General features: G+C 43.8%; 1 protein-coding gene across 1 annotated transcript in view; it reads right to left on the reverse strand.

Moving 5' to 3' along the window:
• CCNYL1 (cyclin Y like 1) overlaps positions 1–17,869 on the reverse strand; it is a 1,025,424-nt gene that overhangs the window by 807,265 nt on the left and 200,290 nt on the right. Inside the window, exon 4 of the mRNA XM_044060538.1 lies at positions 13,737–13,837. Within this exon, the coding sequence (XP_043916473.1) occupies positions 13,737–13,837 (101 nt within the window). The remainder of the gene's footprint in view (positions 1–13,736; positions 13,838–17,869) is intronic.

Raw genomic sequence — 17,869 nt, forward strand, 5'->3', positions numbered from 1 at the left:
CTAAGATCACATTTTATATAAACATACGTAAGAGTATTTTCTATCATTACTACACCTTATTGACATTATTTTTATTCAACATTATGCAATTATTTATATTTTGTATATATTTATTAATAGGTTTAGCAATTGTGATTCAGCATGTGCTTATTCATTAATAATAATTTTAACAATATTTATAAATTTTACATGCACCTTTTTCATATACATGAAATTAATTTTACAACATATTTATATTTAACATTTACATATTTATTTTCATTTTTATATTCATATTTAACATTTACAATTATATTTACATCTAGATTCCTACCATTTTAACATTTACATTTGTTGATGCAAATGGCATTGTTACCTATCTTTTGTTCCTTCAAACAGTTCTTGAAAACAGTTTTTTTATGGTTTTCTTTGTTCTTTTAAAAAGACGAACTGTTTTATTTAATGATTTAATTAATTGTTTAATGAATTTCTATTATCCATTTAATGTTTCAGTATTTAGTATTTAAGGGATGATTTGAAATGAAGTTTGTACTCTGATGATGCCCTAAGTACGAGGGTGAAAGCGCTTCGTTTCCTGTGGAGTGTATTGTGGATTTTACATTCTTGTTTTGGTCAAGTTTTATCAATAAAGGTTTTTTTTGCAACCAGGATCCAAGGTTTGCTGGAATTTTTAGCTTATTGGTGCCTTTTTGGTGTTTGGATAAAGAGAGTAGGTGCCATCAGAAAATGGCGCCCTATTGACCACTGTACCACCAGAGTCCACTGTAAAACCCTCATGTGAAAACATGCAATTGTTCTGAGAAGCTGTAATACCAGTCTGGCTGGACGGCAAAGAAGAGAAAGGGTGTGTAGGGCTTGATTTCATGGAGGGTCAAGTCTTGGCTGTGGCAAACTTGCAATCTGTGTCACTGTCTCTAGACAGGTACCAAAGAACTCTAGAGTCTGAGTAGGGAAGAGTTGAGACTCGTGGTTTATTGTAATGCCTAATCGAACATATGGATGGAGCAAGTAGTCTCAGGTTTGGATCACTAGAGGCTTAGTGAAAGCAGAAGAGAGTCATCTAAATAAGGAAACATCCAGAATCTGTGCCATCTCAGGTGCACGACAACCACTGCTACGTACTTGAATACCCTTGGGGACTGTGGTAAGACCAAAGGGTAGGGCTCTGAACTGATCATGACTGGTCCCCAGACTGAAGCATAGATATATCTCCAGGAGAGCCTGTGTGTCTTATGAAGTACACTTCCTGGAGATTTATGGAGCACCTCCAATCATTTTTCCACAGTAGTGACAGGATGGACTAAACCATGACCATCCAGAAAGTACAGTTTTGTACCTACCATAAATGTAGATGTCCGATAGGTATGCATCTGCAGTCCTTACATATGGGTTGTCCTGCCTCAGGCAGCCCTTTGGTCGGCCGGATTCCAAAGTCTGGGTCCGGCGTCGGCTGATGTCGCCCTTTTCCCCGACGTCAGAGCGACTGGGGTATAAAAGCATCAGCCCACGCCATGTTCCTCAGTTTTTCTTGCCTCAGGTGCCCTCTAAAGAAGGCTAAATTTTGGAGAAATGAATAAATTCCAATCATGCAAACCAATAAATAACAAATACACCATAAAAGATGACCCCAGCTAGCTAAAAAGAGGGATAGGTACCCAAAGAATACCACAGAGGGGTAGGAGGGAGGGAAAACCTGACTGCAGATGCATACCTATCTGACATCTACATTTATGGTAGGTACAAAACTGTACTATGTCCTTCAAGGATGCATCTGCAGTCCTTACATATGGGTAGAATACCATAGCCAAGCTGGGGGAGGTAGGACCTAAGAAAAGGATGGTGCAGCTAGCATGCCCTGCAGGACTGCAGTAGCAAAGCCTGCTCTGGATCTGGAATATAAAGGCAAATTGTAATGCTTGGAAAATGTATGCACAGAGCTCCATGTAGCAGCTTCTAAAATGTCCTTTGTAGCCACCCCTCTTAAGAAGGCTGTGGAGGTGGCTGTTGCTCTGGTGGAATGAGGTCTGATGTTAGCTGGCACAGCTTTTCCATGGAAAGAGTAACAGAATCGAATGCAATTTCCTATCCATTTTGAAATTGTTTGCTTGGAAATTGCTCTTCCTTGTACACCAGCAGCGTATGCTACCAACAGTTGGTCAGTTTTTCTGCAAGTCTTAGTTCTTTCCAAGTAGTAATGCAACTGTCTGTGAATGTCCAGGGTATGCAGAAGTTTCTCTCCTTTGTTTTGTGGATTTGTGAAGAAAGTAGGCAGGTGTATAGCTTGGTTCAGTGAGACCCTGGATACCACCTTTGGCATGAATGAAGGATTGGTTCTCAAAGAGACTCTGTCCTTGTGGAAAATGAGAAATGGTTGTACTGCCATGAGGGCCTGTAACTCAGATACTCTTCTTGCTGAGGTTATGGCCAGAAGGAAGGCAGTCTTCCAAGACAGGAATTGTAGCTCTGAAGATGCTGCTGGTTCAAATGGAGGTAGAGTTAATTTTTCCAACATGAAGTTAAGGTCCCATGTAGGCACTGGTGGTGTCCTTGGAGGGTTGATGTTTTTTATCCCTCTGAGAAACTGCCTTAGCAGAGGATGAGAAAATACAGGCGGATCAGTGTTGTACTCTGCTGAAATAGCTGAAGCATGAATTTTTATGGATGAGTAAGAAAGGCCATTATAGAGCATTTTGGCCAAGTATTCAAGGATAAGTGGGATGCTCATCACTGTCGGATCCTGACCCTGCGCGGTGCTCCAGGTCCGAAATCTTTTCCATTTTGCTGAATATGCCTTTCTTGTGGAAGGCCGCCGAGCTTCCATGATGATATCCTTTACCCTCTTGGATAGATTATCCTGGTGATGAGTCAAGGTATTCACCAGGCTGTCAGCTGTAAGGTTTTCAGGCTGCAGTGTAGAGTTTTGTAATTGTGCTGTATCAGAAGAAGTGGCCATTGTGGTAGGGGCCACGGTTTCGAGCGTGACATGCTCTTTAACCATGGGTACCAGTGCTGTCTTGGCCAGTCCGGAGCTATCAGAATCACTTTTGGTTGCTCTGTCCTGATCTTCAGTAAGACCTTGGTCATTAAAGGTAGAGGTGGGAATGCATATACTGTGAGAGCATTCCAGCTGAAGGATAGGGCGTCCACTTTCCATGCTTGAGGATGGTATGTCCTTGTGCAGAATTTCTTCAGTTGATGGTTGTGGGGGGAAGCAAAAAGATCTATGTCCGGCCTTCCCCAAGATTGTGCTATCTGAAGAAAAATGTCTGGATGCAACATCCATTCGTGTGGATCCATGGTGTTTCTGCTTAGGCTGTCCGCCAGTACATTGTCCTTTCCTGGTACGAACTGGGAATGCAGCTCTAGATTGAGTTTTAGGGAAAGATCCCAAAGATTCATTGCCAGCCTGCAAAGAGGGTAGGAATGGGTACCTCCTTGCTTGTTTATGTACCACATAACTGTGGTATTGTCTGTCTTTATTAGCAGGTGACCTTGATGCAGGAAATGTTTGAAGGCCTCGATTGAATGCATCACTGCCAGCATTTCCTTTTGGTTGATGTGCAGGCACGATTCCTTTTGAGTCCACTGCCCCTGAATACATCTGTCCTTCATGTGCGCTCCCCATCTATGGTCTGAGGTGTCCGTTGTAATGGTTTGGCTGATAAGAGGTTTGGTGAAAGGCAGACCCATGTTTGACTGACTTGCTTGTGCCCACCACAGAAATTCATTTTGAAGGCATGGAATAAGGGGGATCAAAGCTTCTAGGCTGTGACTGTGCTGAGACCATAGACTCCTTGGGTACCATTGCAGTTTCCTCATATGCAGCCTTGCTTGTGGAATCAGCAGAATGCAAGATGCCATTAAACCCAGGGCCTGCAGGATTTTCCTTGCAGTCAGTTGGGTTTGTGTTGTTAGATTTTTGAAATAATCTGGTAATTGTTCTTGTTTTTCTTCTGTGAGAAAAGCCATTTGGGTGTTTGTATCCAGCTTTGCACCCAGGAAAATTATTCTTTGGGATGGAACAAGTCTTGATTTCTGAAAATTGACTGTGTATCCCAGGGCTTGTAGAAGGCGGATGGCATAGCTCAACTGTTTTAACAATGTTTGTTGGCTGTCCGCTTGTATAAGGCAGTCGTCCAGGTATGGGTATATTTGAATCCCCTGAAGTCTGCAATGTGCAATCACTGATGCCAGGCATTTCGTGAATACTCTGGGCGCAGTAGATAAGCCAAAGGGCAATGCTGAGAATTGATAATGCTCTGAACCTGCAAGAAATCTGAGGTGTCTTCTGCAACTTTGTCTGATAGGGACATGCAGGTATGCCTCCTTGAGGTCTAGAGTTACCAGCCAGGACCCCTTGCCCAGCATGGGAAGGAGCTGCTGTAAGGTCAGCATTTTGAAATTTGGGATGATGAGGTAAGTATTCAGTGTGGACAAGTCTAGAATAGGCCTCCATTGTTTTTCTTTTCTTGGAACAAGGAATAGTCTGGAATAAAATCCTTGGCCTTGTTCTGTGAAAGGAACCTTTTCTATTGCCTTCATTTCTAGTAGTTTGGAAATCTGCTTGAAAGCCTCTGCCCTTTGATTTGGTGGCAGGTTTGGCATGCCTTGTCTTTTTGGTAATGTATGAAAATGGAATCTGTATCCTTTGTCTATTATTTGCACTATCCATTTGTCCTTTGTAATATTGTGCCAATTGTCTGAGAATAAAGATAGCTTTCCGCCCAAAGGTGCTTCCAATTGAGCCCTGGTTGGCGGAGTCATAGTCAAGTCATTGAGTTTGTCCTTGTGCAGTAGATGTAGGTCCTGCACTACCTCTCTGGGTAGGAGGCTGCCATTGACGTCCTCTGTAGGAGCCTCGAGCTTGCCCTCTACCTCTGCCACGCCTGTTTTTGCCTCTTTGAAATCTGACCGTGTCCAGAAAGGACCAATTCTTAGAAGGCCAATTTCTGCTGAATCTTGGTGGTTGGACCTGGAGAAAATCTTTGACTGTTTGAACCGATTCAGCCTTTTCTTCAAATTTCTTTAAGACCTCTTGAGCCGTGGAACCAAATAACTTTTGTTTTTCCAGTGGTGCGTCCAGAAGCTTTGCTTTAACATGATCTGGCAGTGTTCATTCCTTCAGCCAAGCATGTCTACGTATGACTGCACCTGTCATTGCTGACCTACATGAAGCTTCCAATGCATCATAACCACACTGTAAGAAATGGTTGCTAACCTGTTGAGAGTTATGCACCAGATCCTGAAGGGCCTTGCGATCTAGGGGTTCAGGAGGGGATAGTTTTTTATGCAATTCATCTAACAAATACTCTTGATACTGTATCATATGGAATTGACAATTTAATGCTCTCATAGACAGAGTGGAGGAAGTGTACACTTTTTTACCCCATCTCTCTAAAGCCCTGGATTCCCTTTCAGAAGGACGTGGATTCTTGGCAGTGGTAGTTGAAACCGCTTTAGGGCCCTGGGAAATAGTTTCTGGGTCAGCAGAGTGGCCCTTGTAAAGGTATAGATGTGAGTCCGGGACCCTGTACCACCTGTCAGGTTTGACAGGAGCCGGAGGTAGGGAGTCAGGGGAAATACTAGACTCAGAGTACACATCATCTATAACATTCAAAACAGGAGGGATAGCCAAAGGTCTATGCTGAGGTAAATGTAAAAAGGTCCTTAACCTCTTCCTGGAATCAGAGAATTCCTGGCCTTGCCATTTGAAATGCTCTCTCATGGAGTGAAGGGTCTCCCCGAAGGAAAACTCTTCAGGTGGGGAGGCCGAGGGGATAGATTCCTCTGCATCAGAATCTTCGTAGGCCGGAAGGGCCTCCTCCTGGTAATCCGAAAGGGCAGAGTCATCTGAGGCCTCATCTGAAGACTGGGGATCTGCCTGCTCAACCCTGGGCCTTTTGCCTGGAGGGGGTTGAGAGCCCCTGTCTGGATGCGGCTGAGAGCCCCTGATTAAGGAAATAAGGTCCTCAGCCAAAGTTAAGATTTGTGAACTGGTAGTGGATCCCTGAGGAGTAGCCTTGGGAGGGATAGATTTTGTTTGTTTAGCAGCTTTAGCCCATGTAAAGGCCTTAATGGACATGGATACAGGAGGCCTGGCTGCCCCACGTGCTGGGGTAGTTTTATCAACAGAAATGGTGTCGGCTATTTCCTGCGCACTGGTTTCAGAAGGGAATTCTATGTCCGACTCAGGAATGGCCTACGGTACCAAAGTTACCGGAAATGCAGTGTCGTCGGTCTGAAGCGGTAGAGTTTCGGCTTCAGAAGAGACAGAGACACTCGCGGTAGGCCTAGGCATGGAGTCGGCCGAAAACCGCGGACCGCGTGTGTCGGCCCTTATCCTTTCGTTTTTTTGGGTAAATGTGTTGTCGGAAGCCCCGACGGCATGATATAGCAGAAATTTTCTCCATAAAATTCCTCTGCAAACTCTGCCCAACGCCTGAGAGTGCGTTTATTGAAGGAAGCACAGGCTGAACAGGCAGAGACGTCGTGGTCTGGGCCTAGGCAGGGTAAGCAGTAAGAGTGGAAATCCTTATGAGGTATTTGTTTCCCACAAGATAAACAATTGTTAACTTTAACCGTTTGATCTGACATCGGCTGAGGCAAGAAAGAGTCCCCAACGGGGTACTTAGCTTTTTTGAAGTCTTCGGTAGCTGAAATCACAGGAGCTGGCCGACCGGCACTTGCGAACTGCTTTTGCTTCGGGCACCTCACGGCAAGAAAGACTGAGGAACATGGCGTCGGCTGACGCTTTTATACCCCAGTCGCTCTGACGGGGAAAAGGGCGACATCAGCTGACGCCGGACCCAGACTTTGGAATCCGGCCGACTGAAAGGCTGCCTGAGGCAGGACAACCCATATGTAAGGACTGCAGATGCATCCTTGAAGGACATCTTCGATATTCTATGAACGGATTCAGATTGCTGTGATCAAAAACTGGTCTTAGATCTACTGTCTTCTTTGGCACTAAAAAGACCAGATGAGGTCTGGATCCTTTTTGGTCTGGGGGGACCAGATGGAGGACTCTCAGCAACTTTTATATTTCTATGGCTGCTGCATTCCTCTAACTGGGTGGAAAATCGGGAATTCTTCTGTCATGGTTTGGGGGTAAAAGGAAAAATGGTATGCAATAACCTCTGGATATTATACTTCACACTCTGGTATCTTTGGTAATGGCTCATGACACAGCTGAGCCAGCTCTGAAAGCCTTGACGAACTCTACCTCCTCTTGCAAAGGGGGATTGGAAAATAAACCACATTTCTGTCTTAAAACTTAGACTATTTCTCCTAAGGAGATATCCTAAAAGGGTGACCTGGGGACCCTTTCTCTTCAAAGTCAGTGTCTTTGATTAACGACTGCTGTGGAGAGTCCCTCCTCTTACACGTTCACTTCCATGGAAGGCTCAAGACAGGACTCGAAGTGCAAGCAGAGTCCTGAATAGGAAAATTCTCTAGGCTCGACTGGACAAGTTGCCCCAGTGGCACAAGATAAAAAGTCTCCGCGCCCACAAAACACAGTTGAGGATGTGGTGGACCTGAGGCAGCAAGGATGCCTTTTCCACTGAAGTGGAGAAATCTCTCTCCACTATGTCAAATGCTGAAGCCATGACAGAACCAAGTCTAGACTGGCCAGGATCTGCAGACAACTGTGCAGGATGAAATGCGATCCTCCTAGCTCCTGCCTCAACTCAGGGGTCTGAGCACAGGTGTCTAGCACCAAGTCTCTGAAATTCAAAATCAAAAATCTCTTTTGGAAAATGGGCATTCCTTTTTTTTTCTAGAAACCAACTTATAAGGATTAATAATGTGAACTAAACCATGAGCCAGACCTGATAAACTACTCCAGTCTAAGAAAATTTGAAATGTAGAAGATATACGCTTAGTTTTCTCTTTTTGACAGGAAAAATAGGGCTAACGATGTTATTAATGGCAGCAGCAGCTTCCCACGGGATGGGCAAAACATTCTGACCAAACAAGGAAGACTTCCCTGTTCCCTTCTCCCAGGACGAACAGTGGCCTTCCCTTTCCCCACTGAGGGTACCCCAACAGCCGCAGAGGATGTTGCTATTCATGAGTTCATAATGGCTGTAGGTGCTACACTAGAGTGATCTGGGATAAAAGAGGAGTGGTCTCAGGAGCCCACCTTGGGCCCCAGCAGTGTCACTTACCTATGGCTGAGGCAAACTGTTGGCCTACCCTGGTGGCAAAGACTGCTTGCTTAACATTTTCTTTTTGTGGCTGGAAGAAGGACTGACTGTGGAACCGGTACCATGTTACATGGGCAAGCTGAAAATCAATCTCTTTCCTGGGAAAAGCAGAAGCATAAGCCAGTAAAAATATTAATTTAAAAGTCACATATTCCCTGAAAAAGCACAGTACAGCAATTTACTTAATTTTTTGGAGCTGACAAAGTGTTTTAAACACAATGTCTACACAGAAAAAGTAGTTTTCAACTACATTAAAACAACTTTTAAAATGACAGGAGAAAGGTGTGCTCCCATTTAAAAGTAAAGCCAAGTCTTGTGCCAATCTGATTAAAACAAATTCCTATCTTAAAAATAACTTTCCTAGACAGGAAAGTACAATAAAACAATATATGTTTAATGTGGGAGGAGCCCCCCCCCCCCCCCCCGCAAAGGGGATTTGTATGCCCAGCAAAAAAAAATAGCCCAAGCAGGCAGTCAATCCATGAAAGCCCAGGGAGAAGCACCCTCTTCAACAGCGGGAAAGCTCTGAAGAGCTTGACGCTCAAACCTGTTTTTTAGTGAACTCACCTTGAGCAGACTGTTTGGGCGAGTGGAAGGTGCCCTGAAGTTTTGAAACCTATTCAGTTATATCCTAGGTGGGATATAACCAGTACAGCTAAGGCTACTGCAAGAGTGATCAATATGGTCAACACCTGCATTTCCATTCTGGCTATTTTACTTGGCAATCAACCAACAGCTTTAAAGGTTGCTAAAACACCACACTGCCACTTTTTCCTTTTAATGGTGATGTAACCTGGTGCAGTTAAAACTCCTGTATTACAAGGCTTTATAGCATGACATATCAAAGCTACTGAAATGTACTATAGAGAAACTTGTCTTCCAAGCTAGCGAGTTTCTTGAACACAAACAGTTTTGACTACAGATCTAATCATAATTCATTAAAAGCTGCATGAAACTCTTTAGCTATGGATATTCCTCACTGTAGTACTAACAGCTAATAACCATCACTGTGTATATAAATACTTGTAACTGTTGCCACGAGACGTACAGCTTCAAAGTCAGTTGGTTAGGATCAAGTGCAATATTTTTCAAAAGATCATTTGGACTTTGAATTAGGAGATGGGAACCAACAAGTTTAACAACCTCTGGGAATTAACAGGAAGCATCATCATGTAAGTATATCAAAAGTCCTATCTGGTGCATTTAACTGTCAACTGAAAGTGACAGCAATAAATTGAGAAAACACTGCATTAATCTGCAAAGTACGGAGTTCTGCAGACAATGTTGTGAACAGATAACTAAAGTGTTTTTAGTTTTTCTTATTCCATTTTCTAGTTATTTGTCAATTAACCCTCTTATGCCTTATTCATATTGTGGCTCATTTAAAACAAAAATGTCATCTCTGCATTTCTTAACAGCATCATTTCAGTTACTGTATAAAAAGTCCTTGCCTATTAATTTATTTTGCTCCAGTCCTCGGACCTTTGAGATTAGCCTACAGGCTGCCCTACTGACAAGCTCATTACTTCAGGGAAGAGCACTACAGCCTAGGCACTTCTGGGGATTACTGGGCAAACAGGCATGCTACCATTACTCTGCGGTAGGCAGTGTGTTTTTCTTTCTTTGCAAACATGACTTCCCAAATCCCCTTGCACAAAAGGGGTGCATCAACTGACCCTGGGAACTATCTACCTATAAGCCTAACCAGTCTTACCTGCAAGGCCATGGAAATAAAGGACCTTCAAACACTTGACCCAACCCAGTTTGGTTTAGTCAAGGTTAGATCTTGCTTATTAAACCTGATGGGCTTCTAGGAGAATGTCACCAGAGCCCTGGATGAGGGCAAAGCAGTACATACTGCCTATTTTGATTTAGCCAAGGCCTTTGACACAATCCCCCATTCACATAGAGAAACTCTCCCAGCTGGGACTAAAATACATTACTAGATGGGCAGCCAACTGGCTCGACTGTCAAAGTTGGGAAGTCCACCTCCACCAGTAGCCCAGTTACCAGTGGCGTACCGCAAGGATCTGTGTAGGGCCCTCTATTGTTTGGAATCTATTTCGCTGAAGTACAGGTGAAGGTAGATGGCCTGTGGCTTACCAAATTTGCAGATGACAACTTCGTGCAGTCATAGAGCCCCCCCCAAATGATGTTAACATATTACAGAAATGGCTGATGCAGACAAATGATTGGTGCCAAACTCGCAGAAAACTTAATGCAAAAAATGCCTCATTACCCCTTTAGCAAAGAAATAGCCCCTGCTAATTATAAGATAGATAGCACCCCTTTAAGCTCAGACTCAGTAGTGAGAGTCTTGGGAATACAAGTTGATAGCAATTTAAACTTCACTCACCATGTGTCTGTAGTGGTAAGAAAAGCATTCTACATTGCACATCTCATAAATAAAGGCATTACATCTAAGACCAGGAAGGTTGTAGTTCCACTGTACTCATCCTTTATCAGACCCCAAGTACAATGCTCCCTTCTGTGTGTAACTCACCAAACACGTGCAACTGGACAGACCACAGAGATTTCTTACCAAGAGCATCTAAGGCCTTCAAAACACGACATACATAGAAAGACTAAGTCCTATCACTGTACTCTGCATCATACAGGTTGCTGAGAGGTGACCTCTGCCTGGCCTACAGAGCAGTCTCAGACCCCACCCTAATTGAAATGCTACACATCCGCAAATCAAATAGGACAACAACTCATTCCAAGGATTTCAACCTAGCCTGTGACATTAACAGGACATGCTGGAGACATGCATCTCACAGCGATTACTGCTCCTCCGGAATAAGCTCCCACTCCATGTGAAGCAAGGCTGCTCAATGATGCTATTCAAGCTTGACAACAGTATGGGTGCCTGTAAATTCATCCCGGGAGTAGCACCTATGCCCCTCATGGACAGGGGCACTTGTTGCTCATCACAGAATCGCTCTAACGACCAACAATGGTCAATAATGATATTCAAGTTTTTACATGGCTTGACTTAAGACCCTAGAGTCATTTGCCCTGTAACCTCTATGAACCTAACTGCCAATACTTAAATAGACAAAGCCTAAGATGCACAATATACCACAAGAGTTAAATTACTTATGATTTTTGGAGTCCAAGTGTACCTATTAAATTTCCATGCAGTTTATTTTACCTAGTTTTGTTTGTGAAATGGGATGGTAGTTTGATTCTAGGCAAACAAGTTCACCTGAGTTACAGTAACAAAATTTACTCAAGTAAAACAAGCAGTACGTACAGAAATCCAAGAAAAACTGCTAAATGCATACTCAAACTTAGGCACACACAGTTATGAGCAATTTAGAAAATAACCAGATGCCTTGCTGAATGCATTTGAGATCAGGGGAAAAAATGTTAATACCTACAGCTTCCATGCAAGTGGTACACAAGATGAGAACTAATCACTGAGGAAACAATGCTAACCACTTCAATACTATTGTAAGCTATAAGAGAGGGCTCAGAGGCCAGGAAATGTTAACAGGAAGATGTTTTTCTTCATACAACAATAAAACTACAAACACAAAGAATTTTAAGAAAAAAGTAGAAAAAGCTAGTGAAGGCAACACATCAAGTTTGAGTGCACTCAGTAGCCAAGTTAAGCAAGGAAAAGGGAAGTTGGACATGTTTATACAGCAGTCTGAGGCCACAATCTGATTCTAGGGCCTGATATTTACAGTTTTATAAATACATTCCAGGAAAGGCTATTCAAATAAAATTAATAAACAAATGTCAAACAGGCCTATGTATGTGGCATGCTGTGCCAACACAGATGTTCGTGTTTCACTGTTGCAGTCATCACTGTAGGGTTCTTCTTGCCGGCAGGCAGCCCTCGGTCGGCCAGAATCCCAAAGTCTGGGTCTGGTGTCGGCTGTGCAGTCACCCTCCCTGATGTCAGAGCACCAGGGGTACAAAGCTCCCAGCCGACGCCATGTTCTCCAGTCTTTCTTGCCGTGCGGTGGAAGCAGTTCGCAAGTGCTGGTCGGCTGAGTCCTGTTATTTTTGGTGCTTCATTCCGAAGACTTTCTTCTCAAAGCTAAGTACCCCGTTGGGGAAACTTTTTTCTTGCTCCCGTCCAATGTCAGAAAGTTAATAATTGTATTTCATGTGGGAAGAAAATATCTCATAAGGATTTTCACTCTTACTGTATTCCTTGTCTAGGCCCTGACCACGACGTAGCTAGTTGTCAGTTTTGTGCTAGATTTAATCAACGTACTATTAAACGGAGATACGATTTTGCTTTTCATTACTCTGGCAGGCGATTTAATTACAACATGTCGGACACGCTTCCGACTACCGGAGTTCATAAAAGGCGCAAGGATAAGGACAGGCCTCCGAGGTCCAAATCAGATGACAGTTTACAAGCAGAGTCAGCTGCAGGTTCAGCCATAGTCAGTGAGGCGCTATCGCAGCCCCTGTCGTCGGCCATTACAGAACTGCTTGCCGAAACGGACTCCCACGAGGAGCCAATTAGGCCTTTGAGTACTCCAGGTGCAGGACCTTCAGATAATGCTCCCTCAGATGGGTCCGGAGCCGCTGTGCAGGTACCGGCTTCCGAGGGGGTTTTCAGGCCTACGCAGCTTCAGATAAAGGCAAAGGCAAAGACTCCTTCTAAAACAAAGACTCAAGCCCAGGCCTCCTCTGATCTGGGACCTAAATCTCAAAAACAAATGCTTAAAATGGCGGAGGACTTACTATGATTAGGGGTTCACATCCCCCTCCAGACAAAAGGCAAAGACAAGAATTGGATTATGAAAACTCTGATCAGGCATCTATCTCTTCAGTGTCTTCCTCTGAACAGGATTATACTTTCCCTCCTTTATGAGGATTCTGATGCAGAGGAATCCATTCCTTCAGCTTCTCCCCGAGGATTTTTCTTTTGGGGAAACTTTACATGACATGAGGGAACATTTTCACTGGGAAGGACAGGAGTACTCTGAATCTAAAATCTGAGAAGGCTTAGGGATTTCCTTCTTCCCCAACACAGACCCCTGGCAATTCCTCCTATTTTGGATATTGTGGATGATATCTTTTCTGAGTCTAATTTAACTCCTGAATCCTTTCCTCCAGCCCCTGCTAAGCCTGATAGATATTACAGAGTCCCTGACTCCCACCAGTTTCTTTATCTTTTTTCTTCGTCAGGGAGGGTGACTGCACAGCCGACGCCGGACCCAGACTTTGGGATTCTGGCCGACCGAGGGCTGCCTGCCGGCAGGAAGAACCCTACAGTGATGATTGCAACAGTGAAGACACTCGAACATCTACATTTATGGTAAGTGTACACAACTGTACTTTTCCCAAGCAGTCCCGGTAGAGACTGACATGGTTCTGAACCAAGCCCATGCAATAAAACTTCCAACATACCACACCCTTTATATATAACTAAAATCAGTCACCTGTTACTCAACTGCACAAACAAGGATAAACCAGGAAATACCACAGAGTGTCCAAGAGGAGGATCTGCACAACTTCTGCTTGTTTTGGCATGTCCTACATCCAATTTCTAAAGCTTACCATTTAATTGTGCTTCTGAGATTTGGTTGACTAACTGTGCTATCATCTATAAATATAGTAGAACAAGAGCTGTACTTCTTTATGAGCTGGCCAGGAGATACCTAAAAATGAAAAAAGAAAAATATTAGATGTGAAGTGAAAACCACAAGAAAAAAGCTTGTTATAATTTTTGAAACCAAGCAAAGAAGTACAATTCAGCTTCCAAAATCTCTTATGTAGGATTAAAATCCTTGCAAATACCATCAAAAGCAAGTTACTATGGCAAACCTCAATCCAAAGCCCATTCTCTCTAGTATTAAAGTACCACCCACAAAGTACAGTTTTGTACCTACCATAAATGTAGATGTCCGATAGGTATGCATCTGCAGTCCTTACATATGGGTTGTCCTTCCTCAGGCAGCCCTTCGGTCGGCCGGATTCCAAAGTCTGGGTCTGGCGTCGGCTGATGTCGCCCTTTTCCCCGACGTCAGAGCACCTGGGGTATAAAAGCATCAGCCGATGCCATTTTCCTCAGTTTTTCTTGCCCCAGGTGCCCTCTAAAGAAGGCTAAATTTTGGAGAAATTAATAAATTCCAATCATGCAAAGCAATAAAAAACAAATACACCATAAAAGATAACCCCAGCTAGCTAAAAAGAGGGATAGGTACCCAAAGAATACCACAGAGGGGTAGGAGGGAGGGAAAACCTGACTGCAGATGCATACCTATCGGACATCTACATTTATGGTAGGTACAAAACTGTACTATGTCCTTCAAGGATGCATCTGCAGTCCTTACATATGGGTAGAATACCATAGCCAAGCTGGGGGTGGTAGGACCTAAGAAAAGGATGGTGTAGCTAACATGCCCTGCAGGACTGCAGTAGCAAAGCCTGCTCTGGATCTGGAATATAAAGGCAAGTTGTAATGCTTGGAAAATGTACGCTCAGAGCTCCATGTAGCAGCTTCTAAAATGTCCTTTGTAGCCACCCCTCTTAAGAAGGCTGTGGAGGTGGCTGTTGCTCTGGTGGAATGAGGTCTGATGTTAGCTGGCACAGCTTTTCCATGAAAAGAGTAACAAAATTGAATGCAATTTCCTATCCATTTTGAAATTGCTCGTTTGGAAATTGCTCTTCCTTGTACACCAGCAGCGTATGCTACAAACAGTTGGTCAGTTTTTCTGTAAGTCTCAGTTCTGTCCAAGTAGTAGCGCAACTGTCTGTGAATGTCCAGGGTATGCAGAAGTTTCTCTCCTTTATTTTGTGGATTTGGAAAGAAAGTAGGCAGGTGGATAAGCTTGATTCAGTGAGACCCTGGATACCACCTTTGGCATGAATGAAGGATTGGTTCTCAAAGAGACTCTGTCCTTATGGAAAATGAGAAATGGTTGTAATGCCATGAGGGCCTGTAACTCAGATACTCTTCTTGCTGAGGTTATGGCCAGAAGGAAGGCAGTTTTCCAAGACAGGAATTGTAGTTCTGAAGATGCTGCTGGTTCAAAGGGAGGTAGAGTTAATTTTTCCAACATGAAGTTAAGGTCCCATGTAGGCACTGGTGGTTTCCTTGGAGGGTTGATGTTTTTTATCCCTCTTAGGAACTGCCTTAGCAGAGGATGAGAAAATACAGGTGGATCAGTGTTGTACTCTGCTGAAATAGCTTAAGCATGAATTTTTATGGATGAATAAAAGGCCATTATGGAGCATTTCAGCCAAGTATTCAAGGATATGTGGAATGCTCATCACTGTCGGATCCTGACCCTTTGCAGTGCTCCAGGTTCGAAATCTTTTCCATTTTGCTGAATATGCCTTTCTTGTGGAAGGCCGCCGAGCTTCCATAATGATATCCTTTACCCTCTTGGATAGTTTATCCTGGCGAGGAGTCAAGGTATTTTCCAGGCTGTCGGCTGCAAGGTTTTTAGGCTGGAGTGCAGAGTTTTGTAATTGTGCTGTGTCAGAAGTGGCCATTGTGGTAGAGGCCACGGTTTCGTGCGTGACATGCTCTTTAACCGTGGGTACCAGTGCTGTCTTGGCCAGTCCGGAGCTATCAGAATCACTTTTGGTTGCTCTGTCCTGATCTTCAGTAAGACCTTGGTCATTAACGGAAGAGGTGGGAATGCATATACTGTGAGAGCATTCCAGCTGAAGGATAGGGCGTCCACTTTCCATGCTTGAGGCTGGTATGTCCTTGTGCAGAATTTCTTTAGTTGATGGTTGTGGGGGGAGGCAAAAAGATCCATGTCCGGCCTTCCCCATGATTGTGCTGAAGAAAAATGTCTGGATGCAACATCCATTCGTGTGGATCCATGGTGTTTCTGCTTAGGCTGTCCGCCAGTACATTGTCCTTTCCTGGTACGAAATGGGAATGCAGCTCTATATTGAGTTTTAGGGAAAGTTCCCAAAGATTCATTGCCAGCCTGCAAAGAGGGTAGGAATGGGTACCTCCCTGTTTGTTTATGTACCACATAACTGTGGTATTGTCTGTCTTTATTAGCAGGTGACCTTGATGCAGGAAATGTTTGAAGGCCTCGATTGAATGTATCACTGCCAGCATTTCCTTTTGGTTGATGTGCAGGCACAATTCCTTTTGTGTCCATTGCCCTTGAATACATCTGCCCTTCATGTGCGCTCCCCATCCATGGTCTGAGGCGTCCGTTGTAATGGTTTGGCTGATATGAGGCTTGCTGAAAGGCAGACCCATGTTTGACTGACTTGCTTGTGCCCACCACAGAAATTCCTTTTGAAGGCATGGAATGAGGGGGATCAAAGCTTCTAGGCTGTGACTGTGTTGAGACCATAGACTCCTTAGGTACCATTGTAGTTTCCTCATATGCAGCCTTGCTTGTGGAATCAGAAGAATGCAAGATGCCATGAAACCCAGGGCCTGCAGGATTTTCCTTGCAGTCAGCTGGGTTTGTGTTGTCAGATTTCTGAAATAATCCGGTAATTGTTCTTGTTTTTCTTCTGTGAGAAGAGCCATTTGGGTGTTTGTGTCCAGCTTTGCACCCAGAAAAATTATTCGTTGGGATGGAACAAGTCTTGATTTCTGAATGTTGACTGTGTATCCCAAGGCTTGTAGTAGGCGGATGGCATAGTTCAAGTGTTTTACCAATGTTTGTTGGCTGTCCGCTTGTATAAAGCAGTCATCCAGGTATGGGTATATTTGAATCCCCTGAAGTCTGCAATGTGCAATTACTGATGCCAGGCATTTCGTGAATACTCTGGGCGCAGTAGATAAGCCAAAGGGCAATGCTGAGAATTGATAATGCTCTGAACCTGCAAGAAATCTGAGGTGTCTTCTGCAACTTTGTCTGATAGGGACATGCAGGTATGCCTCCTTGAGGTCTAGAGTTACCAGCCAGTACCCCTTGCCTAGCATGGGAAGGAGTTGCTGTAAGGTCAGCATTTTGAATTTTGGCACGATGAGATAAGTATTCAGTGCGGACAAGTCCAGAATAGGCCTCCATTGCTTTTCTTTTCTTGGAACAAGGAATAGTCCGGAATAAAATCCTTGGCCTTGTTCTGTGCAAGGAACCTTTTCTATCGCCTTCATTTGTATTAGTTTGGAAATTTGCTTGAAAGCCTCTGCCCTTTGATTTGGTGGCACGTTTGGCATGCCTTGTCTTTTTGGTAATGTATGAAAATGGAATCTGTATCCTGTGTCTATTATTTGCAGTATCCATTTGTCCTTTGTAATACTGTGCCAATTTTCTGAGAATAAAGACAGCTTTCCGCCCAAAGGTGCTTCCAATTGAGCCCTGGTTGGCGGAGTCAAAGTCAAGTCATTGAGTTTGTCCTTGTGCAGTAGTTGTAGGTCCTGCACTACCTCTCTGGTTAGGAGGCTGCTATTGATGTCCTCTGTAGGAGCCTCGAGCTTGCCCTCTACCTCTGCCACGCCTGTTTTTGCCTCTTTGAAATCTGTCTGTGTCTGGAAAGGACCAATTCTTAGAAGGCCAATTTCTGCTGAATCTTGATGGTTGGACCTGGAGAAAATCTTTGACTGTTTTAACTGATTTACCTTTTCCTCAAATTTCTTTAAGACCTCTTGAGCCGTGGAACCAAATAACTTTTGTTTTTCCAGTGGTGCATCCAGAAGCTTTGCTTTAACATGATCTGGCAGTGTTTGTTCCTTCAGCCAAGCATGTCTACGTATGACTGCA

The sequence above is a fragment of the Protopterus annectens genome, chromosome 2.part0, assembly GCF_019279795.1.
Source record: "Protopterus annectens isolate FY-2018-M chromosome 2.part0, PAN1.0, whole genome shotgun sequence".
Classification (NCBI taxonomy): domain Eukaryota; kingdom Metazoa; phylum Chordata; order Ceratodontiformes; family Protopteridae; genus Protopterus; species Protopterus annectens.